The sequence below is a fragment of the Benincasa hispida genome, chromosome 6 (genome assembly GCF_027475165.1).
Source record: "Benincasa hispida cultivar pf3 chromosome 6, pf3_genome.v1.1, whole genome shotgun sequence".
NCBI lineage: Eukaryota > Viridiplantae > Streptophyta > Magnoliopsida > Cucurbitales > Cucurbitaceae > Benincasa > Benincasa hispida.
Genome location: NC_143483.1, coordinates 41245198 through 41269072, shown reverse-complemented (window position 1 = coordinate 41269072; position 23875 = coordinate 41245198). Strand labels below are relative to the sequence as shown.

At 36.2% G+C, this 23875-nt stretch overlaps 2 protein-coding genes across 2 annotated transcripts; both read left to right on the top strand.

The window, feature by feature from the left end:
- Nucleotides 1–1444: 1444 nt before the first annotated feature.
- TET9 (tetraspanin9) lies at nucleotides 1445–4640 on the top strand. The gene is made up of 2 exons (XM_039033506.2): nucleotides 1445–2201; nucleotides 4152–4640. The coding sequence occupies exons 1-2, from the start codon at nucleotides 1695–1697 to the stop codon at nucleotides 4452–4454; spliced, it is 810 nt and encodes a 269-aa protein (XP_038889434.1). The 5' UTR covers nucleotides 1445–1694; the 3' UTR covers nucleotides 4455–4640.
- A 16494-nt stretch (nucleotides 4641–21134) lies between these two features.
- On the top strand, nucleotides 21135–21692 carry LOC150035662 (uncharacterized). Its single transcript, XM_090314389.1, has one exon. It carries the CDS (start codon nucleotides 21135–21137, stop codon nucleotides 21690–21692), a length of 558 nt encoding a protein of 185 aa, XP_090170515.1.
- The last annotated feature ends 2183 nt before the right edge of the window (nucleotides 21693–23875 follow it).

Below are 23875 nucleotides of genomic sequence, written 5' to 3'. Positions count from 1 at the left end.
TAAATTGTTACGTATAAAATTTAGAGACTAATCTATTATATATATATTTATTTATTTATTTATTTTTTTTATGGACTGAACTATTAGAAGCAAAATCTTATACAACAAACCGTTACAAACTAAAGTACAATATTCCATTAAAAAAAATCTAAAAAAATGTAATGTTATTTTAGATGCATTTTGTTCTATTTTGATTGCTGTATTGTTAAATTTTCAATTTTAATGAATGTAATTTCAATAAAGAGAAATTATTTCAAATGGTAAGACTGTTGAAAATATTTACAAGATATAGCAAAATTTTAGAAATAATAGACGTTGATAGACACTGATAGACTTCTATCAATGTCACTTAGTATCTATCAGCATCTATCATCTAAAATTTTGCTATATCTTGTAAATATTTTGATTAATTTTTCTATATTTAAAAACAATCATTCAATAAATCTAAAATTAATCCTAATTAGTTTGTGATTTTTTAAAAAATATTTAATCTCTATTAACATTCCCTTTTTATAAATTATGAAAATATATTCACATAGTCTATTTTCATACACAAATATTGTTACTATTATATAACCGATTTCGATAAAACATAACAACGTTAAAAGACTAAATTTAAGATTTATTAAATCGAACATAGCTAAACTGCATTCAAGTGTGTTAGAAACCACGAGATCTGTAGTTGAAATCCTCCTACCCCAATTGTAATATAATAAAAAGATTAATTAAAAATAAAAAGACTAAATTTAAATTTTATTCAAAGTAAAAACGAAAAATTAAACCATCAAAAGTACCTCAATTAACATAAAAGAAAACCCAAAATACAGTAGGGAAAAAGATAATTTAAATGGGGACGGGACGGGGAATACATTCCCCGTTCCCGTCCCGCCCTGCCCCATTTCTTGTTCCCGCTCCGATTAGCTTCTACATATTTATTTAGTATGGTTATCTAATGTTATGTTGTTATTATTATTATATAAATATTAAAATTAAATTTCAAATTTGATTATTTATTAGGAAAAATAATGAATATGTTTAAATTGAATATTTAAATTTAGATTATATTGGTGAATAATTTGATTTATATTTATTTCTTTCTACTAAAAAATTAATTAGTTTTTTTAGGCTAAAATTTGAGTAATTTATCTTTAAATTCAAATTATTATGTAAAACTAACCATAATAAACAATTTACTGATAATATTAATTATTTAATTAAAATTTGCTTAGTGATTTAAATTAATTGATTTTTTACATCCGGGAAACTCAATCTCCGTGGAGAATCCCCGCCCCGATCCCCGTGGAGAATTTCACACGGAGATGGGGAATAACATCTACGATTCCGTCCCATCACATCTCTAGTATGTATGTATAATTATTTTTTAAAAAAATATATTATGTAAGCATAAAATTCAATTTAATATTTTTTAAATTTCAAGGTTAAGTAAGAGAGAAAAGATCTGACCCGACTCACCAAACAAAGAGCTCCCCAAATTCAAACCTCCCTGAAAAGCAAAGGGACAAAAGAAAAGAAAAAAAAAAAAAAAGCCACGTGGCCTACATTCATAGCGAGTTTCCAAAACCAATATTATTCTATATTCGCTGTAATTTACTCCGTCTTCTTCTTCTTCTTCTTCAAACACTGAAAATTTCTCTCCTCTTTTCTGCTTTCACTCCGATTCTTCAATCTTCACAATGCCTCGAATCAGCAACAACCTCGTCGGAATCCTCAACTTCATCACCTTCTTACTCTCGATCCCAATTCTCTGGGCCGGCGTTTGGCTCAGCAAACAAGGAAGCACCGAATGTGAGAAGTATTTAGACAAACCCATTATCATAATCGGCGTTTTTCTCTTGTTGATTTCTCTCGCTGGTCTTCTCGGTGCTTGCTGTAGAATCTCATGGCTTCTTTGGGTTTATCTTCTTGTAATGTTTGTTCTTATTGTTGTTCTCTTTGCTTTCACCATTTTCGCTTTTGTCGTCACTAACAAAGGCGCCGGCGAAGTCTTGTCCAATCGGGGTTATAAGGAGTATAGGCTTGGGGATTACTCTGATTGGCTGCAGAAGAGGGTCAATAATGCTAAAAATTGGAACAAAATCAAGAGCTGCTTGATTGATGGGAAGATCTGTTCCACTTTTGCTGATAAGTATATTAAGGATACTGTTGAACAGTTCTATCAGGAGAATTTGTCTGCTCTTCAGGTATGATTTATGGGAATAAATATGGGAAGTGGTTTGATGCTTTGAAGTAGAACCCAGTTTTTAAAATTTCGTTTCTGTTTCAGCTTGAATCTAGATTTTGGGTGATTATCGTTTAGTTCTGGTTTTGAATTGCATCTTCTAGATAGAGATCTGTTCTGTTGATCTCTAAGGCATTGATCTCTGTTGTTTTGAATTTTTTCTTTGTTTTTTTTTTTTCCGGTTATAAATTCAAATTTTGATTTGAACTTTAAAGGGAATCCACAAGCTTGTTGTGCTAAGTTTATTCCTGGTTGTTTTTCTTTTCACTTTCTCAAAAAGTTAATTATCTTTAATTTAGGGGCATCCTTTAAACCAAAAAGGTTATTGGGATATATATATTCTTTGTCACCAATCATTTCTGTCATACTCATATCACCTTTATGCTTTGTTGACCTTTTTGTTTGTTGATTTTCTACTTTTTACTAACTTTCTGGGTATAGATCTAAATCTATCATCTGGGCGCCTACCTTTAATCAATATTAGTTTGAGAAAATTGTGTTTGCATTTTTCCAACTGGACATGGAACTGTGCTTTTGGGCGTGCTGTTACTTTGCAAGAAATTTATGGGTGTGCGTATGTGAGTGTAGCTTCTTTGTTGAATACCAAACTGTTTGTATGTAAACATGATTGGGGGCTTATGATATTTGGACATGCATGTGGTATCCATAGTTCTAATAATGTCCACGTATATCATGGCTTAGTTTGCTTGTGAATTTTTTTTTGGAAATTGGCTGTTAAGTATTGATAAGTAACTCTCGAGAATTAGATCTAACCACCTTGTTGAGAAACAAAACCTTTAGATCTAGTGCTCAAAACCCCAAAACCAACTTATAAGTTAGATTATAGATTACTTAGAAGATCAAACAAACTAGGGATCGGACAAAGCTTGTAGCTCCCATCAACCTTATGAAGTTTGGGTTGCATGTTTAGAATCATTCAAGCTTGACTTGATCTATCTTGTTAAGTATTTATAAGTAACTCTTGAGAATTGGATCTAGCCACCTTGTTGAAGAACAAAACCTTTAGATCTAATGCTGAAAAACCCCAAAACCAATTTGACCTTAATTCCTAAGATAAGTTAGATTATAGATTACTTAGAAGATCAAACAATCCAGGGATCGGACAAAGCTTGTAGCTCCCATCAACCCTTGATCTTCGAATCACTCCACAAGTAAGATTGATCGAGTCAAGCTTGAATGATTCTAAACATGCAACCTAAACTTCATAGAATTGCAGAGAAACTTAGCTCTAGGTCAAAAGAAAGCTCAAAATCTCTTTTACTACGTATTTCCAAGTCTGCATATTGTCCTCACTTTTCTCTAGGGAGTTTTTCATGATCCCATTCTGTACACATACTTCAAATATCTCCTCATTCACCTCAACAACCTCATCATTGGAATCTTCCTTTTAGTGAGGCACCATTTTAAGGTCTTAAAATTTGAATTCTGTAGGAAGACAATGACTTTTGCGATATTGTCAATGATCATTCCTTTTTGTTTTCAGCTTTGATGTGAGTGACATACCTCTGATAGAAATTTCTATGATTGGATTCGTAACTTGAAGGAAAATGTACAGTGTACTCAACTGCTTCAAAATCATTCCTTCTGTTCATTAATATTCTTGTATTTGGGATTGACTGGGATTCCACCAATTCTAGACTTGAACTTTTGATTCGTGGATTCTGGCAGATGCTTAATACGTTAATAATGTGGATTAGCATATTCTTGTTTGATTTGTTGTTGAATATCAAGCTCCATGAATACCAAGTCTTTCTTATTTTTACCATATTCCCTCCATGTAGTTACCAAATTTGACATCTCATTTTTGTTTAAGTTTGATTTTTCATAGCTCATGGTTCGTGTTCTTCATATGTTGAATGTATCAACTTCTAATTTTCGTTCTAACGTGCAGTCTGGTTGCTGTAAACCTTCAAATGACTGCAATTTCAACTATGTGAGCCCAATTATCTGGAACAGGACTGCTACAACCTCACCCAACCCCGACTGTAATTTGTGGGAAAATGATCCCAATGTTCTGTGCTTCAATTGTCAGGCCTGCAAGGCTGGCTTGCTGGATAATATTAAGAGCAACTGGAAGAAGGTTGCTGTTGTGAACATTGTATTCCTTGTCTTTCTCATTATCGTCTACTCGGTTGGCTGCTGTGCTTTTCGGAACAACAGAGAGGACCATGCCTATCAACGGCAATGGAAGTGATCTCAAGCTGAACTGATAGTTCTGTAAGCACATTCTCGTTGTTTAGTTTGCTCTTTTTCTTGAATTCCCCTCTATGTATATTGTTTTCCCCCGCACCTTTCGGGAGGTTGTGATTTTTTTTAGTTTGACTATGATCTGCTGGTTTTTTTGGAGATATGATGATTTGTAGTGCTGACATTGATTGTCTCTCTCTGTTCTTCCATTTTGTGGATGTTGCTTAGATTCTTGTTAGTGTAACATGAAATTTTGGCATGAACGTTTGCTGTTATTTCATCTCTTTTTAGCTCTCTGTAATGTCTTGGAGATACGCAATCAACAGAGAATTTCATGCCTGGAATCCAAATAGAAACCTTTCATCCAAAGGTGGTGTTATTATGTATATATGTATTTCAAAAGAAGAAGCCCTGAGCCTTTTCTTTTTTCTTTCTTCCTTTTCAGGAAGAAGAATTTAACGAATTTCATTGACCGAATGAAATGAACAAAACAAAAACGAAATAAAACACTAGGTTCGTTCTAGGTCGATTCTAGTAAATACTAGTAAATACTAAATGTCTAGGTCAATTCTAGTTCGATTCTAGTAAATACTAAACGTCTTAAACACCTCCCTCTAGGATTTTCAAGCCCTCTAGAGATTCTTCTTTTCCTCTGATAAAATGTTCTATAAAATAACAAAAGATGCTACATTGATAGAATAACATATCTGTATCATTCACTACCTCTCTCTTTCAATGGTTTATGAATTTTTTTATCCTTACAAATCCTAAGTTGTGTTCAATATTATAATCTTAAACTTTCTTCATTTTCTTATTTGATATTTCCCATGAAGAATCTCTATCTAGATGAGATCCACATTGAAACAACATTAAAAATATTAAGAAAATTCCAAAAAGCACCATTGAATCAATCAGCTTGTTCATCGGACTTTCGATTTGACCACTCAACTCTCTAAACTTCTATAGACCCAAGTTCAAGTTTGTAAATTTTGCAAATCACTTTAGAATGATGAGCGTTGTTTCAATCAAATCACTATAGAATGATAGATGTTGTTTCAATCAAGTTTGGAGATATAAAATTATTACAACCAAACCCAAATTCACATTATTTTTTTGTAATCTTAAACTAATGGTTACTGGTTAATGTTATAGTTTTCAAATTTTATAGAGCTAAAAATTGAAAAAAATTGTAAACATTTTGTATTTTAAGGGTTTGAGTGTAACGATGATTATAGTTCAGCGGTAGTTTGTGTATTTTACAATACTTAAAAAGGCTACTTGCAAAAATTTTGTAAGATCATGGAATGATTGATCAACGAGATTGCAATTGTAACAACCATAGTTCAAAAGTAGTTTTTGCAAATTTTCCTTTAATATTGTGTTATACTAGATTGTTACGTCTTGTGATTGGATTCCATCTTTGCATCATTAGAGAAAGCTTAAGATCAAGGTTTAAAAATGTTCATATCGATGAAAATGTTGATGTCTTAATTTAACGAAAATGTCTATAGAAATATCAATAAAATGTCAATGTCGATGGATACTTCTAGAAAAGTTATAAAAACATTTTTTTTTTAAAAAAAATTTATATTAGTAAGTAAATATTTTTTATGATTTTTAAACAAGTTATCATGTATATTAATTATATTATATTTATATCAATGACATTTTGTTGTCTTTTTCATATTTCTTAGATTTTTCTACAATATAATGGAAATATTGATTATTCCTCGTGTTGATGTCGAATCCATGGAAATATGGAAGTATTGATATAAATATCGACATGTTGAAGGAAATTAATATTATGATTAAGACACAACTATAGTTGTGTCAAAATAAACTTAAAACAACGGTAATTGACATGGACTTTCTCTCTTAAAAGTTGAAGGTTTGAACCTCCATCCCCGTAAACGTTAAAAAAGAAAAACAAAAAATGGTAGTTTTGTGCTTGTGATTGCCACAAGCCTACAAGGTTCTTTCTTCACTTGTTTGGTTCAAATTAGAATATGCAAAGTAGAAGCTCCATTTCAAGTGAGGTCAACCTCATTGTCATCACTGCCAATGATTCATTGGGCCGCTCAAGAAAGGCCCAAAATTTTGCTCAATGGGCCAAGATACTGTTGGAATTTGGGTTGAGTTGGTCCAAACCTTCAACAACCTACGTTTATGATCTATCCTAATGGAAAGTTCTCATTGTACTTTGTAAAAGGGAAAGTTTTCATAAATACCCTATTTCAATTTGTTTTTTAAAAAATAAAATTGATTTTTCTATATGTATATTTTTTAAAAAATCAACAAGTTAAAGTGTGTTTAACATAGCTTATTGAATGATTTTAGATGATTAACTGTGGTTTTTTTAATAAGTAGTTCAAAAAATTGGATTAATTTGGAAACCTATTTTTTAAGAAACACTTGAGAAACGAATATAAAAAATGACTAAAAAGTGTTGTTATGGATGGATTCTAGAATCAAGGAAAAAAAAAGTCAAAAGAGAGCAAGAGAAGATTGAAGGGTTAGGCCCAAGGACAGATTGGGCCTAGTCGGCCTCGGTTGAGTCTCTTATGTTAGCCCAATGGCCAAAGACCCAGCATAGCTAGGCCTTAAGGGATAAAACCCTAGTGTGCCTAGCCAGGATGTTGGGCTGGTCGACTTGCCTGGACTTGGGCCAAGAATAAAGCTAAGGTTGAGGCTCAGAGTTTGAGGAACAGGGCATGCTAAATGCACACCCTAGCCCATTTGGCTTTAGAGATAGCTGAGCTCATCTAGGATTAGGAAACTCATACCCTAATCCTAGTTAGACTAAGATATACCTTGGACCAAGTCCCCTATAAATATATCATTATAACTCTATATGAGGTAACTAAAACTTCTGAATTCTTCTCCATTCTATAATTCTCTGACTAGCTTAAGCATCAAAGTCCTTTTTCTTTGTTTTACCTGTCATCTCTTTTGAAAAAAACATTACAAATTCACCGTTGATGTCACGTAGAGGTCAGGTGCGTTCTCCCTTGGCCAAAATTTGACATAAAAGTAGGCACCATCTGTGGTGAAGAAAGTGCTATTCCAATACAAGATTGAGAATCTTTGCAAAATTAAGGAAATAAAGGCTTTGATGGCTTAGTTACCACAATCATGTTAAAGAAGAATTTTCGAAAGTGGAAGCCATGAGTAAATTAGATCCCCATGACCAAAATCAAAGTAAGCCAACGTGTCGAAGAGTCGAAGTCGAGTTCAAAACTCTTAGGCTAAGGCTACCAATACAGTGGCTGAGGCCGTGGCTGGGACTACCCATGCTAAGGGTTAGGCTACCAATATCGAGGTTGAGGAGATCAAGTTGAAATGAAGAGCCAAAGCTGAGGCTGAGGTTGAGGCAGAGACTACAATATCGAAGCAGAGGATATCAAATTGAGGTTGAGGAGACCAAGTTGAAATGAATAGCTAAGGTTGAGCCAACCAATGTCGAGGCCGAGGAGACCAAGTTGAGGCAAAGAGTCAAGTCTGAGAATGAGGCTTAAAATTATTAATGGAGCATGAAAATTATGATAAAAAATTCATAGGAGGTTGACCGAGGCCGACACTAAGCGCATCAAGGTACAATATTTTCACTATTCAAACATGCCCAAACACACCATATGCACTATGGAAGCTGGCCAAGATCGAGGCCAAGGCCGACCTTAAGCACATAAGGGCTAGAGATCCCAACCTCATCCTAGCTTTTAAGAGTTTGTGTGAACTATAAGTGTCCAAGGTTGATGTTAAGGTCGAGGTCAAGGCTGACCTACTGTGGTCGAGGTCGAGCCGATCGACGGGATCACGAAGCAGTACAAGCCAGAAGAAATACACCTAAGTCGGGCCTAGAATGTTTCACTTATAACTACAAAATAGCCAAACTTGAAACCCACAAAGTGGGGGCCAGTGTTATGGTTATTTTAGACCGAAGGATTTAATTGAAATCTAGCACAAATAGGAACGACAAAGTCAAGAAAAAGCATGACACGGGCTGAAAATGACAACTAAGGACAAAAGTAAGCCTAGAAAAAGGGGGCCAACTTAGGCATGGCCTAAGCCAGCATGCTTGGCCTTCGGTAACCTTTGCTAAATGCCTAACGGGGCATGCTTTACGTATGCCCCAATCCAAGAGATCATCTTAGGCTCGAAATATAGCAAAAATAAGACGTTGGCTGAGGCCAACCCTTGCTGAATGTGTAACAGGACAAGTTTTACGCATACCCCGACCCAAGAGAACATTTTAGGCTCGAAATATAGCAAAAGAAAGATGCTCGACTTTGGCCAAGGTCGAGGTTGACCTCTACCAAATGCTAAACAAGGCATGATTTATGTAGGTCCCAACTCAAGGGATCATTTTAGACTTAGAATATTGCCAAAATAAGATGATCGACCTTAGCTAAGGCCAAGATTAACCTTTGCTGAAAGTGAAATCAGGCACTCCCCTTGACATATTGGAGCTATAACAAGTAAGACACAAGATTTAGGCACGAGAAAGGGTAATAATTCATTGAGAATTTAAGATCACAACCAGTCCGAATGATGATCATTGAAGCAGATCTCAAAGCCTCAACTCCAAACACCTCTACAAAATTACAAAATACAAGGTAAGTTTTACTCTGAAGTTACATCATTAACCAATTTGCTTCAATCTCTTGTCATTAATTAATAATCAAAATGATGCATCTCGAAATTATTTAGTTCATAACATGCCACATTTTTAAGTTTCTTAAATATGTCGACAACATGATATATCCATACACGTGCTTCTATTCTTTTAGTCATTTAAAATCGGTAAAAGGATAAACTTAAAAATCATGAATAACTAGAGTGTAGTAAAATATTTTTATTGGATAAGTATGTTGTTACTTATATAGAAGATTATTTGGGTGCAGATGAATATAGGAAATTAAAGCAAAAAAGATATTCTTTGATAAGGAAAGAGAATCGAGTCATTAGAAGGAATGGATCTATTTAAGTACCACTCATGAAGAAACTGCATTGCAGGTGATCAAATTATAGGACTATTGAAGATAAGCGAAAACGACGACCCATATGAGGAAATGATGGGTGAAGTAACCATAACTCCGTCATGAAAGATATCAAGAAGCTGATTGAGCTATAATAGGCTTGGTCAGATAATATCCCAAGTTCACTCATGACCTGGGGCTCACCTTGAGTTAGGAGAGCAATGACTTGTTATCAGGCCTATCCTTGGGGTAGGTATGTCACAATTTGGTGCATAACTTTGTCATGAGATGGAGAAGTGTATTAGAAAATCAGTTGGACCTCGAAAGGATTTGGCTCGATAAGCCCAATAACCCCTTGTAAGTTCGGATTAAGTTTTGCGATGTGGTAGCGCGGTGATTAAAGGGGGGATTTTACTCCTAAGATAGGTTCTTAGAATTAAAACCCGTAATAAATGACTTGGAAAAACACAAACCCTAATTTGGTAGTGAGGGATAATGTTATGGGTAAATTCTTGAATTAAGGGTAAAATGGTCAATGGAAAGTAAGAGAAGTCTGAAGGGTTAGATCAAAGGATAAACTGGGCTTGGTTGGCGTCAACCTCAACTGAGGCCGAGCCTCTTATGTTAGCTCTGTTGGGTTTTATGCTCTAAAACTCGTAGATAGTAAATGTTATTAATTAACCGTCATCAATAAAGAGTTATAAATGTTATTGTTTGTATTGTTGTCTATTTTGTCTTAATAACTCTAAATCCAATAAACTAACATCCAAAGCCATCTTATGAGTCTTGAACTGTATGTGGAGACATACAGGGATCAATGTTCAAGATACAGTTTAAAGAGTTTATAGTATAGGGATAAGGCTGGGTACTTTATCCTAGTAACATTATGGATACGATCTACTTTATATTTGATATAAATGTAATGATCCAACGAGTTCGTATATGTGACACGCGAGTGAGGGTATTTTATACAATGATTTTGCATAAGATTGGATCACAAAATAGTAACCACTAGATGTTACACCGTCGACTAGTTAGGTTCCTATTTCATTAGGATGACCTAGACGACTTAGTCTTAATCCTGAGTATATTATGAACTCCTCATATTCACTAGGGATTGTCCTTTGATTTGTATGGGTAAAGGTAGCCAGATTGTCAATCCAATATGTCTACCATTTTGAGGACAAGACCGAGTGGGGAGCTGGGAACATAATAATACAAGATGAAATTTACTCATTCCTGTCTTAAGGGTAAGTAGATGGGTGTTCCCTTAAGTGGTGTCTCTCGGACTTAAACAAAGGGTCTTACCTTCTCGTTGGCTTGAGAAGAGTTTCTGTTTATTGCTTGAACCATAAATAAGTTGTTCATTAGAAGAGCACTGATATTTAAGGAGTCAGAGGTAATCCATAGGTAAAATGGTAATTTGACCTAATTGGAGTTACAAACACTCGTGAAGGACTAACTTGCTGGTATTGGTCTATATTCATGGACACAGAAATATATTTGTAGTGAGAAGAGTGTAGCTGTGTTCTTTAGTGAAGTGTACCCATAGTTAACGAATATTGATTAATTTGATTAATGAGTTTAACCAATTAATCTCATATTGTTGTAGCTTCTGATGTATAGATCCACCAGGTCCCCTCGTTAGCTCACTAGAGGATACTTCAGAGGGATAATTTGAATCGTTCAAATTAATTGAGGAAACTGTATATTAATGTGATTAATATATAATTAATTATGGATGTGATCTATAATTAAATTGGAAAGTAATATTTGAATAAGATTCAAATTAATTAATAGAGAGGTTTTGCATATATACATGGGATGTATATGATAATTAAACATATACATTAAATTGGGTTTAATGTATAAATAGTTAGTTAATTATTGTGCAAATTAAATTATATAAGTTCTATTTAATTGTACAAATCAAATAAATATTATTTAATTAGGCTAATTGATTAAATAAGTGTTATTTAATTTAATGGGCTAATTAATTAGAAAATGTTATTTAATTAATTATAGAAAAGGAAAATATATTAGGAAAGAGACTTGACTCTTCTCTATATAGAGACCAACCTTTGGTCCTTTGCAAACACACATTCTCATATAGTTTCATTGTAGAGAAACTTTGACAATACACAACACCCTAGTGTTATTGTGCAGAATTTTCTCTGAGCCTCTCTACTCTCCAAGACCCTATTCTCCTCCCCCTCTCCTAATAATTGAATACCACCTATCCTCTATTAGAATCCTAAGAGAATAATAAGATTACTCTTGTGGTAGTGTTCAAGATTGCTCAAGAAGTTTTTTGTGATCAAGATCGTTTGGAGATACGTTCGTTGGAACCTTGGAGATGATTGTTTGTGGCACTTGGGAATCTACAAAGGTAAGAATCGTTCTAATCCTTTCCTTAAAAGCATGCTAATTTTCATGTTTATATTCTATTTTAATTCAATGGTTATGTTTATGTAAAAATCAAATTGTGGGATGCAAAGGATTTTAACAAAACGCTTCCGCCGCGGGATCCGGTCCCCCCTTCAAGCCCAATGGCCAAAGACCTAGCACAGCTAGGCCTTAAGGGATAAAACCCTAACGTGCCTTGCTAGGATGTTGGACTAGTTGGCCTGGGCCAAAAATGAGGCTAAGGTTGAGGCTCGGAGTTTGATGAACATGACATGCTAAATGCATGCCCTGGCCCATTTGGCTTGAGAGATAGCCTAGCTCATATAAGATTAGGAAACTCATACTCTAATCTTAGTCGAACTAAGATAAACCTGTTGGGATGAAATCCCAAGTGTAGTGGAAAACAAATCCAGACCATTTTTCAGATTTTAATAACAAATTAACAGAGAAAATAAAATTTAGAATCCCTTACTTTCGTTGACGACTCTAGAGTGATTTACCAATTTTTGGATCTATGATCTTGACTCTTTTGCTATAAATCAAGTGAACACCACCAAAATGGTTTCATCAATATTCTCTTTGAGTTAGTGAGGTAGAAGGAGGTAAGATCCTTGGAGGGAATTTTCTATAGAGAAAAAAATCCCAGAAAGCCAGAAGCCCAGAGAGAAAATTCTGCGTATCACTTTTACAACAAATTGATTTAAATTTTATTCAACCAATAAATAAAATAAAATAAAATATATTTAATTAAATAACAATAAATTCATTTAGTTTAAAAATTAAATTTAATTTATTAAAATAAATCAAATAATTAATAATAATTAAATATATCATATTTATTAAATATGCATTAGAATCATATTCTAATACATCCACCTCTCATAACCTATAGTTTTAATTCAACTAATTTAATTAAAAAAATTTAATAAAATTTAATAAAATTAGATAATTAATTAATTCTCTAATTAATTAATCATTAAATTAAATATCATATATACCTTATAATTAAATCATATGCAATTATGTTTTCTCTCATACTACCTATAGTTTTAATGTGCATCTAATGCGCATTAATATTAACCAATAGTTTTAATATGATTCTATTACTATTGTTGGGAATGGTCTAAACTCGCAGTTCATGAATCTTGTTAACATATTCTATTTTCAATAAAAAAAATTGTTGAGTTTTCATTCCATAAATCACTATTGATATTGTATCCTTCTATGAAAATCCAATAAACGAATCCATGGCTATAACATGAGTACTTTAACTTTATGTGGTGATATAAAAATGAATCAAGTTTTAGTATGTAACCTAAATGGTCTATAAGTATACGGATGAGATTGGGTACCTTACCTCGTCTTGGTGATACTATTGGATGCAACTCATTTTAAATATTGATACAAATGATATGATCCAAAACTTATTCATGTAGAGACATGTAGGTGGGGGCATCCTATGCAATGAGTTTACATAAGACCGGACCTCGAAATAATCACTTTTCTTTATAACAACCGTTTACTGTTAAAACTGACTATCTCAAACTGAATGACCAAGGGTAACTTGATCTTAATCCTGAGCTAACTATGAACTTCTGTTTATTTGGGATTATCCTTTGATCTGCATAGGTAAGAGTAGTCCAACAACACTGCCTAATAAGCCTCCTATTTTGGGGATAAGACCGGATAGATAGCTAGGGACATAACCTTGCAATATGGAATTGACTCCTACTCGATTTAGAGCTAGCAGATGGGTTATTCTCTTAAGCGCTGATGCCTTGTCTTGAACAACAGGGCCCCATCTTCTCTTGGAAGAGAGGGTTTTGATTTATAAGTTGGACTATAATCGTTGTCTTATCGGAAGGCAATGAAGGATGTTGACTGGGATGAATGGGTCAATGTCATGGATCTCGAGATGGAGTCGATGTACTTCAACTCAATATGAGATCTTGTAGATCAACCTGATGGGGTTCGACCTATAGATTGTAAATGGATCTACAAGCATAAATGAGATGCTAATGGGAAGGTAGAGACCTTCAAGGCTCGACTTGTGGCAAAGGGTTATATCCAGGTATAGAGAGTCGACTACGAGGAGAATTTCTCGCCTGTTGCCATGTTAAAGTCGATCCGCATCCTCCTGTCCATTGCAGCTTATTATAATTATGAGATCTGGCAAATAGACGTCAAGACATCCTTTCTGAATAACAATCTTGAGGAGACCATTTACGTGGTGCAACCCGAGGGATTCATAGCCCAAGGTTAAGAGAAAAAGGTTTGCAAACTGAATTGGTCCATTTATGGACTGAAATAGGCATCTCGATCTTGGAACATACGGTTTGGTACTATGATCAAGTTGTATGGCTTTGACCAAAATGTTGATGAACCTTGTGTATACAAGAAAATCATCAACGCTTCAGTAGTCTTCTTAGTGTTGTAAGTAGACGATATCCTACTCATTGAGAATGATGTAGGTCTACTGACTGCAGTTAAGAACTGGCTAGCGACCCAATTCCAAATGAAGATTTGGGAGAGGCTCAGTTTGTTCTAGGTATACAGATCTTTCGGGATCATAAGAATAAAGTGTTAACACTGTCTCAAGCATCGTATATTGACAAGATATTGCTCAAGTACTTAATGCAGGACTCCTAGAGGGGCCTACTACCGTTCAGGTATGAAGTCACTTTGTCTAAGGACATGTGTCCTAAGACGCCTCAAGAGGTTGAGGAGATGAGACAGGTTCTATATGCGTCTGCCGTTGGTAGTTTGATGAATGCGATGCTCTGTACTCATCCAGACATCTGCTATGCTATGGGCATAGTCAGTAGGTATCAGTCTAACCCAGGGCAGGGTCACTGGACCGTAGTGAAGAACATCCTCAAGTATCTTCGGAGAACAAGGGATTACATACTCGTGTATGGTTTTAGGGATTTGATCCTTACCGGATACACAGATTCCGACTTTCAGATTGATAAGGACTCTCGCAAGTCCATATCAGGGTCAGTCTTTACTCTTAACGGAAAAGTTTTAGTGTGGCAAAGCATTAAGCAGAGGTGTGATAACTAGTAGAAATATAAGTTATTAAAGCTCAAATTATTAAAACAAAAGGAGAAAGCGATGGTAAAATAGGCAATATTATGATTGAATGCGCCAAACTAAAAGAAATTGTGATCGTTAACGCTGATAGCATAAAATCAGTTAAACTGCGTTATTTTGTGCAGGTACAATGCGATGGTGCGTCTAAAATAGCGATCCAAGAATACAATGCGATGGCACATTTGAGTTTTCGATCGCAAGAAGTACCTCATAAACGACCACATAAAGACCTTACATAAATGCGACAACATAATAAAATATGATGGGATATAAAGCTGATAACGGTCAATTCCAAAATATAGTTGACGGCCATTAGAGACCATACCGTTGCAAATACATTGAACTTTTGGTGATTTTCGGACAACGAAATAGAGTATGAAAATTAATGCTACCCATCCATGCAATCATTAGTGAGAAGAACTACTTCACCTTGAAATATATAAAGACCCAATGTTACCAAACTAGAAGGAGAGTGCGAGGAGACGAGGCAAAGCTGAGGAAAGGGAATTCTTGAAAAGAAATTAATTTTCGGAGAGGTCAAGAGACTGCCGAAAAATAGCCCGAAGAAGAGACATCCAACTCTTGAGAGAGCAAGATTCTACAAATCGGAAAAGAGTTGAAGTGATAAGAGCAGTGTAAAAAAGCCATGGGAAGCAAGACATTGCTTACCTGGCTTGATATTTCTCACTCAATTTATTGTTTTGTACTCAACACTTTATTTGCAAAAATGGAAACTTCATTTAAATTCATGTTAAGTCTCTCCACACCATGCATGAGTAACTAAAATTGTGAATGGGTTGAGAAGTACTAGCTAGCATGACTTAAGCTATGCATTTCATGCGATCATCTTGTCTTATGTATACGTCATTCATCATTTGGAGTGCTTGAATGAGTAGTCTAAAGACAGAATCTAGGCTTGAGAGTCAGAATAGATTGCATAAGCATGAGTAGAGACTTAGAAATAAGTTCTATCTGCTACATTCCATACACATCGCATGCATCATAGAAATAGGAAATGTGGCATTATGCATTGAGAAATGTAGTGCTTAATATTTGTGTACAACATGATCGCAGGACTTGTACAAAATCTTAAGAAATGTTAGCTAAATCTTTTCTCAACCCCTTCATCGCATACTTGTTACAACACCACCCTTTCATCACTCCACGTTTAATTCCATCGCATTAGAAAATCTAAATTAAATCACCATCTACTTCTTTATCACCACCGCAATAGAATTAGAGAGTCCGTCACATATTTATTTAGTAATCCCTGTGTTCGACCTTGGACTTACCAGGACCCTAAGAAGGCTTATACTTGGGCTTTGTTAGGAAAACTTGTATGATCATCATAGCCACACATCATTCCATGATAAACTAATACATCAAGATTTTGGCGCCATTGTCGAGGATTATGGTATAGATTATGCTAACATCAAACCTCTTTGATCTTTACAGCTTTCGACCTTTATTGAATTGCCATTCCATCTGTGAAGGAAGAAACAAGCGTTGCATGAGGGAAGGACATACTCCTGAGCTCAAATACGACCCAGAGATCGGAAGAACTTTTCGCAAAAGATAGAGAAACAAACATAAACGACAAGGAAGAGTTCACAGAATGGCTGAACAATGTGAAGAACGAGTAGCAAATGAAAACAACATGATGGAAAATCCTATCCTACTGGAAAATGATCGCAATAGACCTATCCGAGACTATGCGTCACCAAACTTGTCTGATTTCTCCCTAGGAATCATGAGACCAGCATTGGTTCGAGATAAAGCCAGTAATGTTACAAATGATATAAACAGCAGGACAGTTTGGAGGATGGCGTGGTGAAGATCCGCACGCTCATTTACGAAGCTTCATTGAAATCTGCAACACTTTTGTGTTCCTTAATATTTCCCCATAAGAGGTTCGACTCACGTTATTTCCATTTTCACTATGCAATAAAGCAAGAAAATGGGCTTACTCTCTCCAACTAGGAAAGATAACTTCATAGGAGCAAGTTGTGGAGAAGTTTATGAAGAAGTATTTCCCTCCTACAGAGAAGGCCAGAAGGAGGAAATTGATCACCAATTTTGAACAAGAAGAAGATGAATCGCTTAGTGACGCATGGGCGAGATTCAAGAGACTAGTACGCGACTGCCCACACATTGGATTGCTGGATTGCCTCCAAATGGAGATTTTCTATCATGGACTTTATTCTTCATCGCAGACAGCTGCTAATGCAATAGCAGCAGGAGGTCTGCTGTACAAAACATATGATGAAGCAAAGAACATTCTTGATCGCATCTTGAAAAACTACGAAGATTGGCAAGAAAGCGATTAAAGAACAAAGCCTAGAGAAGGTAATGCAAGTAATGGTGCCGTCGCATCATTACAGAATCAGATGAATGCGATGATAAATTTGTTGCAAGGCATCGCAATAAACAATCCAGGAACTCGAAATGGGCAAGTCAATGCGATAGAGCAAACAAGCACCAGCTGTGTTGTATGTGAAGAATCATATTCTTTTGAGGAATGTCCACGTAATCCTCAATCAGTTACTTTGTCAAAAACATTTCGTTTTCAAACACTTATAACCCAGGTGGCGAAATCACCCTAATTTTTTTTGGAAGAACAACCAACAACAAGGCAGTTAGCCTATGGCTCAGAAAGAGGGACCACCAGGGTTTTTCCATAGAACTAATGGACAACAGCAACGACAAGCTAGCAGCTCTCAAACACCATCCTCATCATCCCTGGAAAACTTGTTGAAGCAATACATCGAAAAGAATGAAATAGTCCTTCAAAACCAAGCTACATCCATTCGCAATTTGGAAATTTAAATAAGACACATTGCAGGAGAGCTAAAGAACAGACCTCAAGGGACATTGCCTAGCTCAACTGAGTTTCCCTGCCAAGCAGTCACCCTAAGAAGTGGAAAGGCGACGATAGAAGTCAGGAAAGAGCCTAGTAAGACCGAGTCAAAGGAGCAACCTACGATTGAATCAAAGAAACATCTATCGTAAACTGAGTCAAAGGAGTCCAAGATTATGGAACCAGAGATGTGATCACCTCTAAGCCTCCAGACCATGAAACATTGAAAGTACATCTACCTCAATTTCCTCAAAGATTGAAAAAGAAACAAAACGATGAAGGTCAATATCATTGCTTCCTGGAAATATTGAAACAATTGCACATCAATATTCCATTCATAGAAGCGATAGAGGAGATGCCGGTGTATGCCAAATTTTTGAAGGACATTGTCTCGAAGAAGAGAGGCACGGAAGATTCACAACGGTGGCATTGACACAAGAATCCAATACTATAATCCCACCAAATATGCATAACCCCGACAATTTCACAATACCTTGCTCAATAGGAGGGATCTACATTGCTAAAGCATTATTTGATCTTCGGAAAAGCATAAACTTAATGCCCCTTTCAATCTTCATTGGTAACTCCCACAACGGTGACTCTCCAACTCATAGATAGGCCCTTGGTGCACCCTGAAGGGAAATTAAAGGATGTCTTGGTAACAATAGACAGATTCATTCTACCTGCAGACTTCATTATCCTAGATTATGAGGTAGATAAAGATGTTCCAATGATATTGGGACGACCATTCTTGTCTACTGGTCGTGCTCAAATAGATGTGCACAAGGGAGAAATCACAATGAGCATCAACGGAAAGAAACTCAGGTTCAATATTATCAAGGCAATGAAGTTCCTAGATGAGGAAGGCTCATCAGACTCTGATGATGAACACACTTGCGTTGAAGATTGGGATTTCGAGGAAGAAAATGAAGAAAGAGAGGATGCGGCAGCATCCATAGAGTTGCCATGTGATAACAGAGATATTGAAGAATGAAGAAATGCTGAATTTGGAAGAAGAAAGAAAAGCACAGAAGCCCTCTTTAGAGCAGCCACCTACACTGGAACTAAAAACTCTACCAATCCACTTGAAGTACGTATTTCTCAGCCAAAATGAAACCTTACCAGTCATCGTATCCTCTGCATTACCTGAAGAAAAAGAAACTGCGCTGCTTAGTGTTCTAAAGAGATATATTAGAGCAATCGGATGGACGCTCGCAGACATCAGAGGTATTAGCTCGACGTATTGCATGCGTTGAATTAGGCTTGAAGAAAACTAGAAAGGCTCGATAAAACCTCAACACAGACTGAACCTTGTGATGAAAGAGGTTGTTAAAAGAAATCATCAAGCACGTGGGACAGCCCCGTGCAGTGTGTTCCCAAAAAGGGTGGGATGACAGTAGTTCCTAATGCAAACAACGAGTTGATCCCATGAGGACCGTCACGGGTTGGCGGATTTGTATAGACTATAGGAAACTCAACGCAGCGACAAAGAAAGATCATTTCCCTTTACCTTTCATTGATTAAATTCTCGACTGGTTAGCAGGGAATGACTATTTCTGCTTCCCTGATGGGTATGCAGGCTATAACCACATTATGATCACACCAGAGGATCAAGAAAAGACCATATTCACATGTCCATATGGAACGTTCGCCTTTCTCGCATGCCTTTTGGACTATACAATGTGCCCAGTACGTTTCAAAGGTGTATGATGGCAATCTTCTTCGAGTACCTTGAAGACTCAGTTGAAATCTTTATGGATGATTTCTCAGTCTATGGGCAAACATATGAAATCTGTCTGCAAAACTTGGAGAGAATACTGAAAAAATATGAAGAAACTAATCTGGTGCTTAATTGGGAAAAGTGCCATTTTATGGTCAAAGAAAGAATTGCGCTCAGGCAAAAGGTTTCAAAGAATGGGCTAGAGGTGGATAAAACAAAAATTGAAGCCATAGAAAAACTTCCACCTCCAGCAAATGTGAAAGCTTTGAGGAGTTTCTTAGGATACGGGGGGTGTTACAGAAGGTTTGTGAAGGACTTCTCCAAAATCGCTCGACCGCTGAATGTGTTGTTAGAAGCTGATAGACCGTTTTATTTTGATCCACACTATCTCACTGCATTCAAAACACTAAAGGACGCTTTGAATACAGTGCCAATTCTAATCACACACAATTGGGCAAAGCCATTGAGCTGATGTGCGATACTAGTGGATATGTGATGAGGGCAATCTTGGCACAAAAAGTAAAGATAATGTTACACCCCGTTGCATATGCTAGCAGAACATTAAACTCCACGTAGGCGAATTACACCACCCATTAAGAACGAACTTTTAGCAGTAATTTTTGCGATTGAAAAATTCAGACCTTACTTATTGGGATCAAAAGTTATAGTCCACACAGACCACTCGGCAATAAGATATTTGATGACCAAAAAAGATGCGAAGCCTAGACTAATCCGATGGGTTCTCTTACTCCAAGAATTTAATATGAAAATAATCGACCGAAAGGGAACAGAGAACCAGGCCGCTGACCATTTATCGTGGTTAGAGAATCCTGAAGTGGATCGCATCCAGTCGGAGGTGAACGCCTCATTTCCTTATGAGCAGTTGCTTAAGATTGAAGAACTACCCTGGTATGCAGATATTGTCAACTTCTTGGTCTGCAAACAATTCCTTAAAAACTACACATCCCATCAAAAGAAGCAACTCATTTATGAATGCAAATTTTACTACTGGGACGATCCAAATCTCTACAAAAGGGGACCTTAAACAAGTATTGAGACTGTGTTCCAGAGACTGCTTTCCATTGCATACTGTTTCAATGTCATGAATCACCCTATGGAGGGCATTTTGGTGGATAGCGCACAATAGCAAAAGTTTTGCAATGTGGGTATTACTGGCCCACTCTGTTTAAGGAACCACGAGAATACTTCATGAAATGCGATAAGTGCCAACGCACTGGAAGCATGTTAGAAAAAAATGCAATGCCAATGAACATCATATTGGAGGTGGAGCTATTCGACGTCTGAGGTATAGATTTCATGGGACCATTTCCATCATCAAATGGTCATAAATACATTCTATTAGCTGTCGACTATGTTTCTAAATGGATTGAAGCTATTTCATGCATTGCAAACGATACGGCAATAGTCTCTAAGTTCTTGGAGAGAAACATCTTCACTCGTTTTGGCACCCCACGTGGCTTAATAAGTGACGAAGGGGCCCACTTAATGAATCACATTGTTAGCAAACTGTTGATCAAATATAATATCCATCATAAGATCGCCACCGCATATCACCCCCAAACAAACAGACAAGTAGAGGTCTCTAACAGAGAAATCAAGTAAATTTTAGAGAAGATGGTGAATCCATCGCGGAAGGATTGGGCCATTAAACTAGATGATGCTTTGTGGGCATATCAGACTACTTATAAGATACCCATAGGCATGTCACCATATGCAATGGTATTTGGAAAGGCTTGCCATCTACCGTTGGAACTGGAATATAAGACGATGTGGGCAATTAAGAAACTTAACTTTGATCTTAAGGCAGCAGAAGAAGAGAGAAAACATCAACTACTAGAGTTGGACAAGTGGAGATTACAGGCGTATGAGAATTCTAAAATTTACAAAGAATGCACCAAGCGATGGCATGATAAACGTCTTTATGAGAAAAACCTCAAGGCAGGTCAAAGGGTATTATTGTTCAACTCTAGGCCGCGTCTCTTTCCCGAAAAATTGAAGTCACGTTGGTCCGGACCTTTCATAATTAAAGAAGTATTCCCACATGGAACGGTGGAATTGACCAACGAAGATGGGACCAACACGTTTAAAGTAAATGGGCAAAGATTAAAGATGTATCATGGAGGAGATTTCCAATGCGAGAAAACCTCCCTTGACTTGGGTAAGTCAAAATAAAGAAGAAACACTTAGTCTCTATGATGATAAGCGACATACATTCATTAGGGACGAAGTTATCCTTTTTTAATATCCTTTTTGTTTTTCTTTCAAGAATCTATTTTACTCTTTGCATATTACTACTTTTTATGATTGTCAACTCTTTCTTTCGTAATCTTAATTTTTTTTATTTCATCATTCTGATCGCAATAAACAATTGCGATGGAGTAATGCAATGGGTTTAAAACACATGATCGATTCAATCAGTCCATCGCAATTACAAAATCAGCCCATCACAGGAAAGGATGCGATCAAAATGATGCGGGCAAAAAATTAAATTTGGGGGTTGTGTCCCTCCTTGCCTCATCTTATTTCAATTTTTGTACTTCTCACTTTCAATTTAATATTGCTAAATTCTATTATCGCATTCTCTCTCGTTTGACTCAATCTTGAAGTTTTGATTGCTTTATTTGGTCGCCGCATTCACCCCTTGCCCATTATGACTTCAATGATGAAATTTATGCTTCTTTCATTACTGCATGAACTAGCATCAGATTAATTTCAGGACAATCAATTCACAAAACATTTTTAAAATTTAGTGGTCTACCAGCTTTACTTCAAAACTATTTTTACAAAATTTTCTGAGTCCTTCGCATGAATTATTTTGTCTTTTAGCAATGAGGACATAGCTGCGTGTTAAATTTTGGGGTAATGTTATTTTCAGCCTTGTTATTTTCAGAATTTCGAAGAATTCGTTTTTGATTAAAAAAAATTATTTTTATTACGTTGAGATCGGATCCTACTCGTAGTTGGATATTTGCATGACATCTGTGGGGAAAAGTCAAAATGAAGGTGGGAATTGTGATCAACGCAGAAGACAAGTGATCGCAACTCTGCTGCCAAATAAAGAGATGGACAAGTGATCGCAACTCCATTTATTGTTTTGTACTCAACACCTTATTTGCAAAAATGGAAACTTCATTTCAATTGATGTTCAGTCTCTCCACACCATGCATGAGTAACTAAAATTGTGAATGGGTTGAGAAGTACTAGCTAGCATGACTTAAGCTATACACTTCATGCGATCATCTTGTCTTATATATTCGTCATTCATCATTTGGAATGCTTGAGAGAGTAGTCTAAAGATAGAATCTAGGCTTGAGAGAGTCGGATTAGATCACATAAGCAAGAGTAGAGACTTATAAATAAGTTCTATCTGCTACATTCCATACACATCACATGCATCCTAGAAATAGGAAATGTGGCATTATGCATTGAGAAATGTAGTACTTAATATTTGTGTACAACATGATCGCATGACTTGTACAAAATCTTAAGAAATGTTAGCTAAATCTCTTCTCAACCCCTTCATCGGATACTTGTTACAACATCACCATTTCATCGCTCCGTGTTTAATTCCATCGCATTAGAAAATCTAAATTAAATCACCATATACTTCTTTATCACCACCACAATAGAATCAGAGAGTCCGTCGCATATCTATTTAGTAATCTCTGTGTTCGATCTTGGACTTACCAGGACCCTAAGAAGGCTTATACTTGGGCTTTGTTAGGAAAACTTGTATGATCATCGCATCCACACATCATCACATGATAAACCAATGCATCAGGGTGCATCGCTGACTCCACTATAAAGGCGGAGTACGTAGCAGCTTGCGAAGCTGCTAAAAAGGCCGTCTGACTCAGGAAGTTCTTGACAGAAACTAAAGTTGTTCTAGATATGTCTAGGCCTATTACTCTCTATTGTGATAATAGTGGGGCAGTGGCGAACTCCAAGGAGCTGAGGAGTCACAGGCGCGACAAACACATAGAGCGGAAGTATCATTTGATTCGTGAGATAGTGCATCGAGAGGATGTGATCATCACAAAGATCGCTTCGTAGCACAATATTGGTGATGAAGGATCTCAAAAGAGGAGTTCCATGAGTGGCTTAGATCGCTCCGATTTCACAGTGACCGGAATATCAACGATATACATTCTATACTAATAGTTATGCATATTAAATTCAACAACAACATGCTCAGAATGCGATAAAACATAGAGAAAGGGGTTCATACCAGAGGAAAACGATCTTCTTTTGTGTGAACCCACAGCAGCGAAAAACTCCACTGATCTACTAGCACCCGACGAGTTTCTCAACTATTACTGCAAGATCGAACGTACACGAACAAGGATTCGGGGACA

What these genes read in the sequence shown, in the direction of transcription:
- TET9 (XM_039033506.2), top strand. Translation starts at nt 1,695, where the DNA reads ATGCCTCGAATCAGCAACAACCTCGTCGGAATCCTCAACTTCATCACC. An exon ending in AGAATTTGTCTGCTCTTCAG is followed by an intron (nt 2,202 to 4,151) that starts GTATGATTTATG and finishes TCTAACGTGCAG; the next exon opens with TCTGGTTGCTGTAAACCTTC.
- LOC150035662 (XM_090314389.1), top strand. Translation starts at nt 21,135, where the DNA reads ATGGTGAATCCATCGCGGAAGGATTGGGCCATTAAACTAGATGATGCT.